The sequence below is a fragment of the Syngnathus scovelli genome, chromosome 13 (genome assembly GCF_024217435.2).
Source record: "Syngnathus scovelli strain Florida chromosome 13, RoL_Ssco_1.2, whole genome shotgun sequence".
In the NCBI taxonomy this organism is placed as follows: domain Eukaryota; kingdom Metazoa; phylum Chordata; class Actinopteri; order Syngnathiformes; family Syngnathidae; genus Syngnathus; species Syngnathus scovelli.
In genome coordinates this window covers 4834613-4854666 of record NC_090859.1, presented here as the reverse complement: position 1 = coordinate 4854666, position 20054 = coordinate 4834613, and the positions used below count along the sequence as shown (strand labels likewise).

The following is a 20054-nucleotide window of genomic DNA, read 5'->3' as shown; positions in this document are numbered from 1 at the left end:
CACACCTTGACCCCCACCAGTTTGCATACCGGACCAACAGATCCACAGAGGACGCCGTCGCCGTAGCCCTCCATTGTGCGGTGAACCACCTGGAGCAGCAGCAGAGCTATGTCCGGATGCTCTTTGTGGATTACAGTTCGGCATTCAACACCATCCTCCCGGACAGACTCACCACAAAGCTGGACACTCTCGGACTCCCCTCTCTCACATGTGCCTGGATTAATGACTTTCTGACCAACCGACTCCAGGCTGTGAGGGTTGGCTCCCGCCTCTCCTCCACCCGTACGCTGAGCATCGGCTCCCCACAGGGCTGTGTGTTGAGCCCCCTCCTCTTCTGCCTCTACACTCACGATTGCAGACCGGCTCACAACCACAACCGGATTGTCAAGTTCGCCGACGATACCACTGTGGTCGGTCTCATCTCCAATGGCGATGAGGTAGCCTACAGAGAGGAGGTCCTGGAGCTGGTCGACTGGTGCTCTGAGAACAATCTCGCTCTGAACACCAAGAAGACCAACGAGCTCATCATAGACTTCAGAAGGTACAGCCCTGAGCCAACTCCCCTCTTCATCAACGGCGAGCAGGTGGAGAGGGTCCACAGCACCAAGTACCTGGGCGTCCACATCTCTGACCGGATCTCCTGGTCAGAGAATATCACCACCATCGTCAAGAAGGCTCAGCAGCGGTTACACTTCCTGAGAGTCCTCAGGAGGTACAACCTCAACACCGACCTGTTGCTGACCTTCTACCGATCTTCCATTGAGAGTCTACTGACCTAATGCATCATAGTATGGTTCGTCAGCTCCACCGCCGCTGACAGGGAGAAGCTGCAGAGAGTGGTGAAGGCAGCCCAGAGGATCATTGGCCGCCCTCTCCCCTCCCTTACGGACATCTACACTACCCGCTGCCTCAGCAGGGCTAAGGCCATCTCAGCGGACAGCTCCCACCCTGGCTCCGCCCTGTTTGACCTGTTGCCCTCTGGAAGACGCTACAGGCAAATGAAGACCAGGACAAACAGACTCAAAAACAGTTTCTTTCCCCAAGCCATAGCCGCCCTCAACTCCAGCCGACACTGATGACACTTTCCTCCTGCACTACTACTGCACTTTGTCCGCACTACTGTTTCCGATTATTCATCTACTTTTCTATTAGTCGTTTACTTGACTATGTTACTCGTATCTACCTCATGCACTGGATGGAGGTCTCCACTTTCATTGTACTATGTAGAATGACAATAAAGGTTTTCTGATTCTGATATCACTCAGTGTGATACGGTAACTAATCTCGGGGTAATATTTGACCAAATGCTCTCCTTTCAAAAACACATTAAGAATATAACCAGGATTGCGTTTTTTCACCTTCGTAATATTGCTAAGATTCGTCCTATCCTCTCGACCGGGGATGCGGAAACTATTATACATGCGTTCGTCACGTCGCGCCTGGACTACTGTAATGTATTATTCTCTGGTCTTCCTAAGTCCAGTATCAAAAGTCTACAGTTAGTGCAAAATGCCGCTGCGAGGCTGCTCTCACGGTCAAGAAAATTTGATCACATTACCCCAATATTAGCCAAATTACATTGGCTCCCGGTCCATTTAAGATGTGACTTCAAGGTTCTTCTACTAACCTATAAATCACTGCATGGCTTAGCGCCTTCATATCTCGTCGACCTAGTCATTCCTTATGTTCCATCTCGTAACCTTCGTTCGCAAAACGCTAGTCTTTTAGTTACACCGAGGGCCAAGAAAATTTCTGCAGGGTCTAGAGCATTCTCTATTCGGGCTCCAGAGCTTTGGAATGCCCTACCAATGGATATTAGAACTACTACCTCAGTAGAAACATTTAAGACATGTTTAAAGACACATTTCTATGAGATGGCCTTTAACTAACTTGTAGTGGCCGATTTGGCCGGAGTTTGTTTTGTTCTCTCTGCCCACCCCCTCCCTGGCTGGGGAGGGGGTTAGGTGGCTCAAAAGCTGATAGCGGCTAGCTGAATTCTCGGGGACCAATTCAAGAAGAAGAAACTGCAGCTCAACCTCCTTGAAGACACTGCCAGGACAATCGAGGGCACCTCCGACATCCATTTTTTCATTGATTTTCATATTATGTATTACTTGTGCCCTCTTTGCATCCATTACAACCTGGTGATCCTGAAAGGGGGATCCTTCCATCTGTGGTCCCTTCTCAAGGTTTCTCATTTTCCCCTGGCAGGGTTTTTTTGAGTTTTTCCTTGCCCTTTTGGGAGCTTAAGATCAGGGGATGCTTTGAGAATAATTGTCAATTTTGGCTATGTGAAGCCCTTTGAGACTGTTTGTGATTTAGGGCTATACAAATAAACTTGACTTGACTTGACATTACCTTGTTTGGTTTGTCCCTCCCCAACGGATGTGATGTAATAGATACAATTACATAATGGAAAACAGAGAAATCTGAACGGTGTAAAAAATAACCCTCCATAATCATAGAATCATAAAAGTATCTCTGGAGGGATATATTACACTTTTCTACACTCCTGGAGACTCCAAATACACAAGAAAATTATTTTAAAAGCAAAAAAAGTTAATTTTTCATGAGATGTCTCCTTTAAATAAATAAAGCTTAGATGGATGCATGGAATTTTTTCTGCTTTTCTGCTACATTCTGGCAATAATAGAGATTACAAATAATTAAATTTGGGGTGTGCTGTGATTTTATTAAATTTTATTGCAGAAGCAGAAAATGTATTATTAATTTTACTATACAATAGTTCAGTATGAAATCAACAGATCTTGAAATTAAGTCGATGAAATTTCTATATTAGCACAACATTTGTGTTTCTATTCATTCTGCAATGTCATAATAATACCGCCGCAGTCTTTGCTCAATGACAGCAAATGCAGGTCTTTTCTCCACCCTGTAAAAAAAAAAAAAAAAAAAAAGACTTTTTTAATGGAACATCTTAAAATTAAGACAATTTGTTTCTTAGTTGTTTCTACAAATTGGGCTTGCCGACATAATACAATTACTGCATTTTAAAAACAATTTTTTTTTTTTTTTAAGAGTATCACATTTTCTTGATACTCCAACCTTGAAATTACCTGTCAAATTACTTTTTTGTCACTTACTCGTATGTCCAGCAAGTCATCATGAGGCTGTACATTTCCTCTGGACAGTTTGATGGGGGATCCATGCGCATTCCACTCTCAATCAATTGCAAAACGCAATTTCCTCTCATTCCCTGTGAAAAATATGACAATCAGATTAGAAGGGGCAAAATCAAGTCGACTAACGGTAACTTGGAGCAGAATGCTTGTGCAAAATAAACTTTAGAATCACAAGCAATTGTGAATTGATTTCAGGCTTGCTGTGAGCAGGGAAGAAATGTCACACCTCGCACCTGGAATATGAATCTTTCTATAGCTACATTTATGCAGTACCATTTAGGATATAAAATAGTTCATACCCTGTATGGCTTCTCGCCGTATGAGTATGCTTCCCACATGAGCACCCCGAAGCTCCACACGTCACTTTTGGTTGAGAATTTGAAATAATTTATACACTCGGGAGCGTACCATTTCACCGGCCACTTCCCATGTCCCTTTGCCTGGAGAAACATACACATCATTGTCATTGTTTTTTTTTATGAATAGTTGAGAAACCATTCTCTATTGCTTATGATGGTGCATTACATTTGACCAATTTTGAGCTAAATTTTGAAGTTAGCCTATCTTACCTGTCTTTGTGGGTTTTATAGTACAGTAAAAGATTAATTTAGATGTTGGAGTTATGTCTTTAAATTTGTAATCCTTGCATCTTGCTATTCTCTTGTATCCAGATTTATTTAAAATCAGAATCTCTGAATAATGCCAGGGTAGCGCATCTGATACTATAGTGCTATTAAAATATAGAAATATAGTAGTTAATATTACCATTTAGTTATGACTTCAAAAGATTGGAAAATGCATACAAAATATATTAAAACGGTACATTTTTAAAAATGTGCATTGTTGTGTGCATGAATTATGTCGTTTTTTCCTCCAGTCACCCAACGCCCCACCCAAGCTCACCATTATTTAAATGCTGTTTAGAATATAAAGAATAGTTGTCAGTCAAGTCAATATAAGCGAGACTATTCTTTTTCATTTCCCTCCAAAGTCAGCAGTTACCTTGTAGTAGTTCTGGTCCTCTGCAACCACTTTGGAGAGACCAAAGTCACTGATTTTGGCATAGTGCTGTGTTACAAGCAGCACGTTCCTGGCAGCAAGGTCCCTATGGACAAAGTTATGCTCCTCAAGGTATTTCATCCCCATGGACACCTGGTGCACGAGCTCAGTGATGTTGGCAATGGTTGTTTGCCTGTGTAAGAACAATCAAAACATTACAGTTGCAAAATGATGTTTAATTGGTAAATTAATTCATTCATCAGGTTTGAATTGATTGCAGAGGGTGGGGGGGGCAACACGGGAAAATAAAGGTTAGTATGTCTGCCAAAATAATTGCAAAGAGATCTCGATGTGAAAGATTATTCATCTTTTGGAATAGGTACTGGTAAACTCAGTGGTGGGTCGTCAGGGCCTGCAAGGCCTTCTCTGCTTGCCTAAAAATATCTGAATAAAATTTATTTAAAATGTATTTAATACGTATTAAATAATTCCAAATGGTCTGTCCGTTTCCTTTCATTGCGAGCCCCCTGGTTGCGCTGCTTCCAGATGTGTATTTTCATATTAAATCCTTTAACCAATCACATTTCAGCCACTATTTGTTGCCAGGGTCAACGAAATCTGCCTGGAGGCCTTCACAATCAGTTCCGCGGGCCCTGTAGTTCAGTTCATTCGCGTTCTGCCGTTTACACGAGGTGCGTTCAAAGACCAATCACGGAACACTCATTCACTTCACCAAAAAGCAATGATATAATTATGTGAGCTCTTTGCATAAATGTCGATGCAAAGGAGCTCCACTTTTTGGGGAGCATTACAAGCTACAAGGAGTATAGTATATTACAAAGGAGACCTTCATTGTGATCATCATTAATCCATTTTTATTATTCAGGTGTTTCCAAAGCAACTTAATATTGTTGCATTAGTTAACTTGCATTAAAATGACTATAATTAAATGTTGACACTACAGCAATGTAAAAAATTTTCATTTAAGAAAAAGCCACGCACGTTTTGTGATGAAATTCATAATGAGAATGAATTGAGTGAATTGATTTGAATGAATGATTGAGACAGAATTTCAGTTCTGAAGGCTCCCTTTGTCCCAAGCAAAGTGACAGGTGGTGGGGAGGGGGAATAAAAATTGTAACAGGAACTCTATAAAAATGTCAACCTTTGAGAATTTGTACCCCCCTCCTATTTTAAAACTGTGAGTCCTGGACATCGACTGGCTTCTTTTCTGTCTTCTTTGGGTCTGTTCAAGTAGTGTGGCAAATTTGGAAAGGTTGCCGCCTTGCCAGCCCAAGTTACAGGGGGGGAACAAATCCTAATTTTTTTTAGGCAAGCAGGAACTTTCATTTCAGGGGCACGATGAAACCGCCAAAAACAGAGGAACCTATGTGGAGCTTCTTTCTTTCATTGCTGAGAGCAACACAGATTTACACATATGCCAGAAATACGACAGGGCAGGCTCGATTTTCAGCATTAGCTTCGATGGCGATAGAAAAGGACTTTTTGATGAAACTGAAACGCACGGATAATCTGCACAACAGAGTAATTGAAATCTTCTTGAAGAAAGAAAGGAGGAAGGATTTTGTGTACAAATAATCAGGATTTTTAGTGAGTAAAATGTTGCTATATTCCTAAATAATATTGCAATTTTATCAGGTGGCGATAGAAAAGGACTTTTTGATGAAACTGAAACGCATGGATAATCTGCACAACAGAGTAATTTAAATCTTCTTGAAGAAAGAAAGGAGGAAGGATTTTGTGTACAAATAATCAGGATTTTTAGTGAGTAAAATGTTGCTATATTCCTAAATAATATTGCAATTTTATCAGGTTATTTGAAATGTTTTTTTTATGTGTGTCGCAGCTGTACCTGCAGTAGAGGTTTTATAGCCATACAATAGTTGTGTTGGATTGATTCAGACGGAGCACTACTTAAGGCCTAGGTGTGAAATGCACGGCCCGCCACTGGGTAAACTGTATCTTCTGCTTATCATGTTGTATGAAAACAAAATGTGAAAATAAACTGAGGAACTTATTCTTACCCTGGTTTGTCTACAAAATGAGCAAGATGAGAATACAAAGGAGAAAACCCACTTGTTTTTCTGTAGGAACTTGTGAAGTGGCCCCAGCTCAGCCAGCTCCATTACTAGCATGAGGCTCTCTGCATCACAGATACCGATCATCCTCACGATATAAGGATTGTCCAGCTGCTGCATGACATTTGCTTCTCGCAGCATTTCCTCCCGCAGTGATGTGCTGTTGTCATCATTCTTCAGGATTTTGACAGCAACTGGCTGCTGTGTCCTAATACAGAAGAAAGATTGGTCAGTGGTGTTGGTCTACTTAATACTAGTGGAATCACTGGCCTACATTTGTGACCTAAGTTATAATATTTGTTCAATGAAATAATATCAATTTAGTGGATTTTCTCGAGGCAAGACTGCTTTCACTATCGTATATGTGTATTATTTTTCGTCCAATGAGAGTTCAGCTTCTGTGTTGCCATGTCAATCTAATTTGCTCTTGAGAAATCAAATCGTAAGGGGTGATGTAATTCAAAAACATTAGCAACGGGACTCTGTCCTCAACCAATCAAATACCCCCCCTCAAAAAAAAAAATTCTGTTTGAACCCCCCAGATGCCCAGATAGTTGACTTTTTTATTTCCGAGAAGCTTTTTCCTTATTTAGCCCGTCCCCTGTACTGAACATTGATTGTTTATTAGCGTTTTCAAAATCACTTTTTTTAGGGTTTGTAATTTTTTTTTCATGTGGATCCTTCACTACCTCATGGCCCCACCAAGCAAAAAATATCCTAGCTCAGCCAATGCTTTTTAGATTTGGATTTGGATTGAATAATTTTCATTTGGTAATTCATCCATCCATTTTCTGAACCGCTTTATCCTTGAGGCTCACAGGTGTGTTGAAGCCTATTGCAGAAAATGGAGTCTAAGCTGTTTTTTGTTTCACCTGTCTTCCAGTAACTACATTTCCAAATTATTAAGATTTGAAAACTTAAAAATCTTCATATTGTTAAATACATCACAGAAGTGCCATAGAGATACCGTAAAAGAAGAAAAGCAATTATGTATCAAAAATGTTGCTTGCATTTTTGTCTGGTAGGTGCCCTTCCTGACTGTACCAAAGTTCCCTGAACCCAATTCTTCATTTTCCAAGATGAGCTGTTCTTTATTCACGGTGGAACTCCTCAGCTCATCTGGGTCTGCATACGTTCTGTCATATACCGGTGTGTCCATCGGCAAGGACTCTTAACAGAAAAAAACATTAACTATTATCAATTGAACAGTCAGAATTATAACTTGCACCGACAACAGCAAGGGAATCATTTCGCGTTTTTTAATAAATGTTTAGTCCCCCCACAACAAAATCCATCCATCCATCCATTTTCTGAACCGCTTAGTCCCCACGGGGGTCGCGGGCGTGCTGGAGCCTATCCCAGCCGTCATCGGGCAGTAGGCGGGGGACACCCTGAACCGGTTGCCAGCCAATCGCAGGGCACACAGAGACAAACAACCATTCGCACTCGCACTCACACCTAGGGACAATTTGGAGTGATCAATCGGCCTACCAAGCATGTTTTTGGGATGTGGGAGGAAACCGGAGTGCCCGGAGAAAACCCACGCTGGCTCGGGGAGAACATGCAAACTCCGCACAGGGAGGGCCGGAGGTGGAATCGAACCCGCACCCTCCTAACTGTGAGGCGGACGTGCTACCCAGTGCGCCACCGAGCCGCTCCCACAACAAAATAACCAGTACAAATAATCAGTACAATGATATGCTGTCATTTTTCAAATAGCTAATGTGGAGTAGAAATATATTTTACTCAACTGCTAATGGTTGTGTTGCAATTGAGTTAATTAGAAAGAACTGGGATTAAACAGGCTTAGAAATGTTATTATAAATTGAGTGTAAACATCATTTTACAGACACAAATACAAACCTTTGGTGACTACCCGATTGTTGATTGGCACGTGTGCTTCATAGGGATTGGAATTATTTGATTCCTTGTTTTCATGTCGAGATCCACGGCTCTGAGGTCATGAGATATGATTTGAAAGATATGCACAGATAAAACAAAAACAAACAAAAAATTACATGTTCTGGTACGTGAAAAAAAGAGGAAACTGTCAGGTTTCTTTTCAAACTTCTAGAGTTGGATTCTGTATCTCATACAGATTAATGAATGTATCAGAATTCGTTTTGTGTGGTTCCAATTTACTGGCAAAGCATACTTTAACAAATAAAAAATATGTTAAACGTTTGAGCCAATGTTATTGCTTGATCGACAATATTACTTCAACACTTTTTTTGCTCTGTAAATTGTAGACAGGCTTCAATTGTGTACTAATTTTCTACATGCAAAGGTACACTAGGAGATGTTAGTGTCACCTTTTGTCGGCCAGGTATGGAAACAGTTTTGATTTTGGCAAGAAACCCACCTGCTGCATTTTGCTGAAACACAAAGAGAGATTATCTATGCGTGTCATAAAGTCAAAGTTATCAACACATACATTTTCGTGATTTTTTTTTTTCCTTCTGCATTTATCCCATCACAGTAATCAACAGCTCAAACACAGTGGCAGCCTAACCACTTCAGGCCTATTGCCTTGACTTCCCACCTGATGAAGACTATGGAGAGGATCATCCTGGGTCACCTGCGTTCACTAGTGGGAGCGCAGCTGGACCCCCTGCAGTTTGCTTACCGACCTGGTGTTGGGGTGGACGATGCAGTGATTTATTTACTGCACAGAACACTGCTTCACCTGGAGGACAACAGGAGCACCGGGAGGATCATGTTCTTCGATTTCTCCAGCGCTTTTAACACCATCCAGCCGTCACTGCTTAGGGTGAAGATGGAGAAGGCGGGTGTGGCCCAGCGCCTGGCTGCATGGACAACGGACTTCCTCACTGACCGGCCGCAGTCTGTGAGGTTACATCGCTGTGAGTCCGACGTGGCGCGCTGCAGCACAGGTGTCCCCCAGGGTACGGTGCTCTTTCCTTTCCTTTTCACCCTGTTCACTTCAGACTTTACCCACAACACCGCTGACTGCCACATCCAGAGGTTCTCCGACGACATGGCCATTGTTGCATATGTCTCGGAGAGGAACGATCTGGAATATAGGACGGTCATCAAGGACTTTGTCAGCTGGTGTGAGCTCAACCAGCTTCAGCTGAACACCAGCAAGACGAAGGAGTTGATTGTGAGCTTCGGGAGGACAGCACCCAGCTTCACTCCGGTGAACATCCAGGCATCGGACATTGAGGTCGTGGAGAACTACAAATTCCTGGGTGTTCGCCTTAACAGCAAACTGGACTGGACTGATCACATCCACGCCCTGTACAAAAAGGGCCAGACTCGCCTCCACCTGCTGAAGAGACTGAAGTCCTTCGGTGTGTGCAGGGCTCTCCTCCGGACCTTTTATGACTCTGTGGTGGCCTCAGCCATCCTCTCCGCTGTGGTTTGCTGGGGTCGGGGCAGTACTGACCGGGACAGGGGGAGACTGAATAAGATGGTCAGAAGAGCGAGCTCTGTCCTGGGCTCCATTGAGGTTGTGGGTGAGAGGAGGACGTTGATTAAGCTTGAATCCATCATGGACAACACCTCTCACCCCTTCCATGAGATTGTGTGGTCCCTGAGCAGCTCCTTTAGCGGCAGACTTTTGCACCCTTGGTGTAGGAAGGAACGGTTCCGCAGGTCCTTCATTCCCTCTGCTGTCAGACTTTACAACATGCATGCCACCTGATAAAATGAATGTGTTTCATCTCTACTAGCAGCACTTGTGTTTGTCCTTGTCTGTTATTTACCCTTTTTTGTAATTCTGGCACTTGTTTTATTCTTGCACTTGTATTATTCTTGCACTCATATGCGCTGTGACAAGTGAATTTCCCCGCTGTGGGATGAATAAAGTTCAATCAATCAATCAATCAATCAATCAATCAATCAATCAATCAATCAATCAATCAATCAATCAATCAATCAAATACTGGATCTCTTCAGAGTCTTCCTTTAGGACGCCACTGAAGTTGATATTCATCTGCTGGTCATTGACTAAACAAGACACCCATGCTGGGTAAAAAGCCAAAGAATAAAAATGTGTTTTATTACAAAAAGATGGACAGTGCAGGGGCTTATCATTAAACAGGAGGTAATTCCAAAAGGGTGGACTGGCAATGGAAAAAGCTCAATACCCTCTGAGTCTTTGTTAGTCCTCAATACCTTCAGTAGCGTCTGATTCACTGACCTGGGGAACGGGACAGGTACATAAAGGTGGAGGCGGTAGGTGGGTCAAGACCATTTAAACTTTTAAAGACAAAAGAATCTTAAAATGAACAGGGAGCCAGTGAAGGGAGGCCAGAATTGGAGTTAACTAAAAATGATGTCAAATTGCTTAAGGGCTCAGGTAACAACCAATTTGTTGCTCATCTGTTTTCTAAATTCGGTCATGTGACATTTGCAAGCTGAGTTATAATTGTTCTTTACCTGTGCCAAGCAACTGCAATGTCATTTTCAGTTGACAGAATGTAGCAATATTACCGCCCTTTGAAATGGCTTCAAAAGAAAACAGGCGAGTTTTGCTGCTTAATTTATATTCCACAAACACAATATCAATTAAAAACAGTGTTTAGACTAGCAGGGGCCACATCGACTATTTTATTGTAAAGAAACGTTTTGGGTTGGTGTCCCTTTCACTTGTTGGGGGCAAATATCCTGTACTGTAAATATGTGCAAATGTATGAATGGCACCAAAAGCATGCACAGCATACAAATAAAACTTACAAATATAGAAGCAAATCCAGATGTATCCTGTGGTAGCAGCGGCTGTCCTAAAAGATCTAGGAACAGGGGTACTTGTAAAAAGTATATCATGATTTGTTAGACGTGTTTAGAGTAGCTTTGTATATGTATGTTTGTACCTGTATCTCTATCAGGTCGTGGACTGGGTTCCGTGAGAACTTGCAGCAGGCCATCTGGCTTATATGAATAGTGTTCCACCAGCTGGTGCGAAGAAAGAGTCTAATGATCATTTTATATAACAAGAGAATGACATTTGTTGGGTCCTTAATAAAAACAAATGCTTGCTTTCGCATGTTGAAACCTCTAAAGGGCGGTATTTCCTACTGGCATGATTCCATGATGGCTAACAGTTAACACTAAAGTCAGCTGTTTTTTAAAAGTAATATAACATTTCTTATGTTAATGAAAAAATATACAATTTTGATTACATTCATTTGTGAATTGATGAAATACTTTGACGTTGCAAAACCTTGATATCGACAAGAATATTATACAAAATCAGAAAGATAGTTTGAACCTGCCAAAGGGTGTCAAACTTCTTGCCATCTGGAATGGAGAGCTTGCCAGCTCTGTCCTGGTCAATGCGGTAATGCATCACTTCTCCTTCATGTAATAAACAAAGAGCATAGGATCCATTGACATCCCTCTGCCGTATGCTGAAGATAGAATAAAGTCAAGAGAAGGAATGGAACAATCAAAATAAGCTTTGGGGTAATTCCATACCAACTGGACCAAGGCTTCCAAGTGCAAGTCATTGATTTTCCTGATTTCTTTTTTTCGTGAAATCTACAAATAGATTTAGAATGTCATGCAAACTTGTATTGTCCTGCTCCAAAAAGCTTTTATTTGATAGCAGTTTTAAATGTCAAATTTATAGTCTTGGTTTTTTTTTGGTTCTGTACAATACAGTTTACTCTGTACACAGTTAGAAGGAGATATGACTATGAATGTTATAGTAAAGCATGTTTTGAAAACCTAGACTAAAACCTCTTTCTTCACCCTATTTTTTTTTTTTTCATGTGCACACACATTCACTTCCATAAGCAATTTCCAACATACAAAAAGTAAACCATGGTACTTTATAAGCGACCGTCAAAATTATTTGACACTATGCCTAGGAATGTGAGTGTAATAATTTAATAATATTGAGATAATACAAAAAAGGGTTGTCAGCCTTTTAACAGTAACCTGAACAACTATTTAACAAACTATAATCCTTGACTTCTGATTTAAAAACTAGTAAGCCACCAATTTGTTGATGATAATAAGATGAGATAATTAAACATTAATTTGGTTTCACCTTCATTATTACTCAAGGAGGGAAGCTGGAGGCCCATAACTACAAAGTGACTCACAACAAAAATAAGTTTGATTGCCAGTCGGATTAAGAGGTATGTGTTTCAACAAATCGTATATTTAGGATAGGTAAAGTAAAGATTAGTGAAATGCTTTGCGTAGTGTGTGGCATAAACGATCAAACAGTCACATCTTTGCGTGGCGTCATTCTTCCTCTTTTATGGCTATTTCAGGAAGCACTGAGCGGAAACTGCCTGTCCGCCTGTATGTGTTTGTGTGATGTTTCTTCAGCCAACCGCAACCTTTTCTCAACTGAAGCACAAGCAGCAAAAAATACTTCTCATTGTGTTCTTCAGAAAAGGAAGCAATGTACTCCACTATATGCAACAGCGTGATATACTGTACTTTGTCAATCCAAGTACAATTTCAGGATGTAAATTCGACGCATTCTTAGGACCCAATCAAGGATACATTACTTTGCAGTTGGTAAATACATAAAACAACAACTGTCAATGACAACAACTGTCAATGATGGTGTTGTGGTACACACACAGACGCCCTTGACTTGACGCAAGTCCATCAAGGGGCATATTTAGGGAAAGACAGCTAGTCTCACTCGCATTCATGACGTCATCGAGTGTCAACTGCTTGCACCGAAGTATATACCACACTACCATCGGTGACTATTGTTGTTGAGCGATAGGCTGCTAACTGATATAATGTCCAAAATATGGACAAACAACTATTTACAGTCACACTGAGTTTGAAATTGTTAGTAGCTGTTGGAGATGTTATGACGTCATATTGCAAATAGAATATCGCACTCTTAAAACTGGTGGGTCAAAAGTAGCTGAAATTGTGTGAAATAACTAACTCAACTCTGGGTTCAAACGGAACTGGGCGAATGCTTGATTATTTATATCCAACGTTTGGGTTGAGGAGTTGACCAATGAATATTTGGATCCAACAAGGCGGAAAGCTTCCCAATCCAATGAATTAAAGCTGCCAAGAAATTGGATACCATATTATCAGTTTAGCTGTGGTTGATAATAATTAATACCGTATTTTTCTGACTAAAAGTCGCTCCGAAGTACAAGTTGCATCAGCCATAAAATGCACAATAAAGGGAAAAAAATATATATATACGTCGCACCGGAGTATAAGTCGCATTTTGGGGGAAATTTATTTGACAAAATCCAACACCGAGAACAGATATGAACCAGCAACAACTGGCTAAACGATATGGTATGCTAACGTGATATAAACACAAACGAAGAGCTGAGAACGGGCCTGACATAACATTAACAGTTATTCAAATAACTATAACATAAATAACATATTTATCAAACCATCTGTGTCACTCCAAATCAATAAATCCATTGATCGAATCCTTCGTCCTTTCTGTAAACAATGCCGCGTGTGCGGCGCGCTGCCGACGTCGGAGTCATTGTCGTCAGTTGCAGTTCAAATTATTCCACAGGCCCATATAACAATATATAAACTACACTGCTCAAAAAAATTAAAGGAACACTTTGAAAACACATCAGATTTCAATGGTGAAAACAAAATGGTGGCTATCTATACTGATATTGACAGTTTATTGTCTCAGGAACAAAAGGATGCCACATCTTTTGATGGAAATAAAAGTTTTCAGCCTACAGAGGGCTCAGTATATAGACACCCCAAAAATCTAAGTGAAAAGATGATATGGCAGGCTCGTCCATTTTGCTTAAATTCAATTTCTGCAACTCAAACTTCTTTTCAATATCTTGTGTGGGCCCCCTGAGCTTGTATGCATGTTGACGTCGCGGCATGCTCCTAATGAGACGACGAATGGTGTCTTGTGAGATGTCCTCCCGGATCTGTCTAAGGGCATAAGTGAGCTCCTGTAAAGTCTGAAGAGCGACCTGGCGGCATCTGATGGACCGAAACATTATGTCCCAGAGGTGTTCTATCGGGTTTAGATCAGGTGATCGTGAGGGTCATTCAATTGTGTCAATTCTTCCATCCTCCAGAAACTGTCTGCATACTCTTGCCACATGAGGCCGGGCATTGTTGTGGATCAGGAGGAACCCAGGACCTACTGCACTAGCGTAGGGTCTGACCATGGGTGCAAGGATTTCATCCCGATACCTAATTGCAGTCAGACTACCGTTCTCTAGCCTGTAGAGGTCTGTTCGTCCCTCCATGGAAATGCCTCCCTAGACCATCACTGACCCTCCACCGAACCGGTCATGCTGAATGATGTTGCAGGCAGCATAGCGCTCTCCTTGGCTTCTCCAGATCCTTTCACGTCTATCACAGGTGCTCAGGGTAAACCTGCTCTCATCTGTGAAAAGCACAGGGCGCCAGTGGCGGACTTGCCAATTCTGGTGTTCTATGGCAAATGCCAATCGAGCTCCACGGTGCTGAGTAATGAGCACAGGGCACACTACAGGACGGCGTGCCCTGAGGCCACCCTCATGAAGTCTGTTTCTGACTGTTTGGGCAGAGACATTCACACTCGTAGCCTGCTGGAGGTCATTCTGTAGGGCTCGGGCAGTGCTCAACCTGTTCCTCCTTGCACAAAGCAGCAGATATTGGTCCTGCTGATGGAATGAGGACTGTCTACGGCCCTGTCCAGCTCTCCTAGAGTAACTGCCTATCTCCTGGAATCTCCTCCATGCTCTGGAGATTGTCCTGGGAGACATATCAAATCTTCTTGCAACAGCACGCATGGATGTGCCATCCTGGAGGAGTTGGACAATCTGCGCAACTTCAGGAGGGTTAAGAAATTGCCTCATGCTCCCAGTCATGATAATGACTCTAGCTAAAACCAACACTTGTGGAAAAACTGTTAAAAAAGATCAAGAGGAGGAACTTGAAATGGCCTCCACCTGCAAAAGCAGTCCTGTTTTGGGGACCATCTCGTTGTTGCCCCTCTAGTGCACCTGTTGTTAATTCCATCAACACCAATGCAGCTGAAACTGATTAACAACCCCTTCTGCCACGTACCTAACCAAAACCTTATCAGAAAAGTCTAATTGAATTCACCCCATACCCTGATAAAAAACTGTTCCTTTAATTTTTTTCAAATAACAATAATATAAACAACAATTTTATCGCACCATCCGTGTCACTCCAAATCAATAAATCCATTGTAATCATCGTTTTCCGTGTTACTTAAAAAAAAAAAATACACAGCTGTTGACTCCGGAACTACGTACGCCGCTGATGTGAGACTAGGAATTGACAATAAAGGAGACTTAGACTTAGATATATCAAATAAATGTAATATAAACAACAATTTTATCGAACCATCCGTGTAATTCCAAATCATTAAATCCATCGGAATCTTCGTCTTCCGTGTCACTTAAAATAAAACACACACAGCTGTTGACTCCGGAAGTACGTGCGCCGCTGACGTCAGCCTCGTCGTCAGTTGCGGCTCCAATTATTCCACAGATCTACGTGTATACTCTATTATAGTCACTCCCCGTATGCCGCTGACGACTCCCCGAATACTGCCGATTGCGGCTGGGACTCCACGTATGCCGTCGATTGCCGCTGGGACTCCCCATATGCCACCTATTGCGGCACTGACTCCCCGAATGCAGCCAATTGCATGCAGACTCCCCGAATGCTGCCGATTACGATTGCGGCTGGGACTCCCCGTATGCTGCCGATTGCGGCGTAGACTCCCCGAATGCCGCGGATTGCGGCGCGGACCCCCGAATGCCGCGGATTGCAGCGCGGACTCCCCGAATGCCGCTGATTGCGGGGCGGACTCCCCGAATGCCGCCGATTGCGGCTGGGTCTCCCTGAATGCCGTTGATTGCGGCACGGCTACCCGAATGCCGCCAATTGCGGCTGGGAAACACTGTATGCCGTCGACTGCGGCGCGGACTCCCCGAATGCCGCCGATTGCTGTGCAGGCTCCCCTTATACCGCCAATTGAGGCTGGGACTATTGTTATATTCTATATAATTACTGTGTTTATTCTAATTATCGCCCATATTCTAATAATCGCCCAGTGTGCATTAGCGATGACATAAATAAAAAACATTGATACCTCTAATTATCGCCCATGCTGCTAAAAATTCCCCCCAAAACTTACGTTTTCCTCCGCGACCGCATGCCGACGTCATTGCGCAAGTTTAAATATGACTGATTTGACAGCATGTCGAATGTCCCTTTTAAATTGTTTTTCTTCATAAACTATGATACAATTACACTCGTCACACCGCTACAATATCCTCACACAATTACGTTATCGGGGCATGCGCTCGAACAAGACAATCGCGATAACATGACGTGCGCAACATGTGCGACGGTAACGTGTTGCATCGATGGAGCGTCAATTGACGCACCCCGCTGTTAGAGGTAGATCAAAACAGCCGCTGTTCTAGTGTTAAGAACACCAGTGAGATGCAGGTATTGCATACTACATAAGGAAAATATACATATTTTCGCCCATTTCAGTGCCCCTTGGCGATCGGACAAAAAGTGTTCTCTATTAATCGCCCACACCCCCTATTGGACATAAACCTTGTCTAATTATCGCCCTGGGTGATAATTAGAATAAATACGGTATATTGTAGCGTTACCAAAGTACCAGGCAAGACGTGGGTTTGGTAACCGGCTCTTTATTTCACAAAACAAGAGCTCAACATATGAGTGTGTGCTCGAACCAAGCGCCCTGGATCGCTCTTCCTGTCTCCCCCCCTGCTGCCTTCACGGCCTCGCTAGACAATCGGAAACTACAAGTCTAAGAACATGCACGTTGCTACTCTAAATAAACTATATATCAAATAACTATAACAGAAATAAGTAGTTTATCGAACCATCTGTGTCACTCCAAATCATTAAATCTCTTGACTCCAGAAGCCAGTGAATGAAATTCATTGTCAGTGAGGCTCCAATTATTCCACAGCCATAGTGCGCCCTCATGCGGTTTAAAGTGAAAATAACATGTGAAGTGATCAACTATAGTAGTAAGTAATGTGTTAATGATCAAGTAAAAATTTGTGAATAATTTCACATATAAGTTGCTCCTGAGTATAAGTCGCCCCCCCATCCAAACTATGGAAAAAAACGCGACTTATAGTCCGAAAAATACGGTAATAATAATAACACCCCTGGGCTCAACAAAGTATATGTCTGTCTGTCTAATAATAATAATAATAATTTTATGACCAACATTTTCTTGGAAGAAGAATCAAATTTCTCCACAGCAAGTCACTCACATAATAATTGGATACAGTTTTTACACACGATGCCCTTCTTAACACAACCCACCTATTGGGCCATCTGACCTGCCAGTGTCCAAAGTAAGCAATGTTTTTCCCCCCCAAAATACTCAAAATCTCAAGATTTTCTGAGCGAGTTAAAGTCTGTCTTTGGCCAAGTTGATTCCTTTCTGTTTGCGTCTGTCACAGGATAAGTGTTGACCAAATGTTTACCTAATTATGTATAACTCACCTCAATATTGTATTTTACACTCCGAACCCCCTTTTAGATGACAGGAGGATTGTATTTTCCAATGTGATTGTTTTTTAAATCAAATATTCTCTCCACATTTACAGCAAACACTCAGGACAGACATAAGTAAAATACTCACAGAAATTTTCCATTTGTACGAGAGCCATTTTGAAGCCTTGGCTCTGACTCCTCTCGAGTTATTTTTCCATGGAACCAGGGCATTCGTTCATGAGCAGTGGTCGCAATCAACTTCTCCAAATGCGGTCTTTGGCTGATAATGGCTTGTTCCAGAGCTGTCCCCTGCTCAAAGAAGTTAAGATTTAGACCCTGTTTTTCAAGAAAGAGATGGTGCCTAATATTCACATGAATGGATTCTCACCTGTAAGTTCCAGGTCTGCTTTACATAGTCCTGGATCAGTTTTTCCTTTAAATCCTCAAATGGCCCCACCTTAGGCTGCATGTTCATGGGCCTGTTGCAAGGCTTCTTCAGCCGACACACAAGGCCGTCCATCTCCTGGGAGTGGTAGTCAATCACATCTATAGGGCTGGTGTGGCTTTTACCACCGGCAATAGCGTACGTTTGATTGGATTCTCTTTCAATTGTGTAGTGGTAGCAGCGGCCAGAATGTAATACAGACAGGGCAAAACCTCCAAAATGGTTTCGACTTTGCCGTAGCAAATACAAGCCACTAGCTGTACCCGGCTGCTGAAGATACTCCTCTGCCTCCTCTCTGGTAATGTTGCCATAGAAGAATGGCAGGCTAGTCACTCTGTCTGCCATCTTGGCTCAATGATGGTGGGTGCCTTTAAAAGGTCCACTCCCAAAATAATTCACCTAAAATAAAAATAAATGTCATTACAATACAGTTTGTTTTACAGGTGGTAATTGAAATTTAGATCAAATAAAGAAAACAAATGCCAAACTAAACAAAATTAGATGATGCAGTTAATTAAGTAAATTACAGAGAGTTACTGGCTTCATACTCACAAAAAATTCACGCATTGAAATTTCTGTACAGGATATTTTGACATTAACGCAGAGAGTCTCCATGGAATGTCCCTGCCCTCATGCCATTCAAAAAGGAAAATCATTTTGACCAAATGCATGACAAGGACTATAAGTCCCTTGCCCTTCAAACAAAGCCAGATGGAGCTGGCAAAGGAAAGGAATATCATCAGTGGGAAGCGTAGCTGTCCTACCGAGCCAAGTTGACAAATCATGGCGTTTGTGCAGGGGTATTATTATTATTATTGTTATACATTCACAAAATATTTACTTTGTTGTGTAATCTATCTGAAAAAATTACCGTTCAAGAAAAAGATCACGTGTCTCCAGCACGGGTGAACACAAAGCTTGTTTTCTGTGGGTGACTTAATGACATCTTTGACGCCTTACAAAAGGGTCACTAAACTTGTGAGCAGAAGTTATTGTTTAAAAAAGGGCCCGAATAATAACATCCTATCCAATTTGGGCAGCCCATAGCAGGTTGCAAAATCCAGATTGGATTTCCTTGGTAAAACAATAATTTCTTAAATGTGTCCGTATAGAAAACATTACAAAAATTATTAATCAAAACAATATTTGTCACGGGAAGTAAAGACAGATTTTTTTAAATAAAAAAAAAAGCTGGACAATCATTGGCTTTCTCTTAATTGAGAGAAATTCAATGTATTTGTGGTTAGCAAAAGAAACATCAATAACAGTTAAATATCAATATAGTTTTGTAGTTTTCTAATACAGTAATAACAGAAACAAATGGTTAAAAGGAAGTATAATATCTCCTACCCAGCATTGCGCAAAATGATTGGTATATGGTGTATGAAACGGATGAAGACGAGCTTGAATCATATAGACATAGAATAAAACAGATTTTTTTTTTACTTACACTATGTCCAGTTGTGAGGAATTTCAATAAGAATTGATCCTTTTCACGTTTTCAGGCAATTCAACACCAACACTATAAGCAACATGGTCCAATTCAGCTAGTAACAACGAAGATCTTTGCAGTTGAAACATGACCACAGACAGTCTGAAGCTTCCTTATTTCAGAGACTTCCTTGACAAATGGATGCTTTAACTTCCCCCTTTTCTGATAACACTGAACAACATGTCACGACCAATCAGGGAGCAATAGAACAACTGAAAAAAAAGAAACACATTATGGCAGTAAAAAGTAAAGATCGACTGAATCAAAGAAAACTAAGATGCAGCAATCAATAGTTTTAATGTACTATACACAGCACTTTTCTACTTGTTTGCATGTTCCCTCAGTTTAGAATAATTCCTAATTAATGCTGACGGCAAATGGCAGTTCAGTGTCTTGCTCAAGGATACTGT

At 41.6% G+C, this 20054-nt stretch overlaps 1 protein-coding gene across 6 annotated transcripts in view; it reads right to left on the bottom strand.

Moving 5' to 3' along the window:
* Window positions 1-2668: 2668 nt before the first annotated feature.
* Window positions 2669-20054, bottom strand: part of syk (spleen tyrosine kinase) — a 21601-nt gene continuing 4215 nt past the window's right edge. Inside the window, exons 2-15 of one of the 6 annotated variants that reach the window (XM_049738471.2) lie at window positions 19603-19856; window positions 18096-18551; window positions 17856-18016; window positions 11478-11616; window positions 11080-11179; window positions 10943-11013; window positions 8554-8616; window positions 8105-8195; window positions 7252-7411; window positions 6240-6449; window positions 4146-4335; window positions 3443-3583; window positions 3105-3217; window positions 2669-2893 (exon numbers count right to left, since the gene is read on the bottom strand). In XM_049738471.2, the coding sequence (XP_049594428.1) occupies window positions 2821-2893; window positions 3105-3217; window positions 3443-3583; window positions 4146-4335; window positions 6240-6449; window positions 7252-7411; window positions 8105-8195; window positions 8554-8616; window positions 10943-11013; window positions 11080-11179; window positions 11478-11616; window positions 17856-18016; window positions 18096-18497 (1914 nt within the window). In that variant the 5' untranslated portion in view covers window positions 18498-18551; window positions 19603-19856 and the 3' untranslated portion in view covers window positions 2669-2820. Of the gene's footprint in view, window positions 2894-3104; window positions 3218-3442; window positions 3584-4145; window positions 4336-6239; window positions 6450-7251; window positions 7412-8104; window positions 8196-8553; window positions 8617-10942; window positions 11014-11079; window positions 11180-11477; window positions 11617-17855; window positions 18017-18095; window positions 18552-18704; window positions 18867-19602; window positions 19857-20054 lie in introns of those variants that run through there. The other 5 variants (XM_049738475.1, XM_049738476.1, XM_049738477.2 and 2 more) reach the window with 5 other exon arrangements.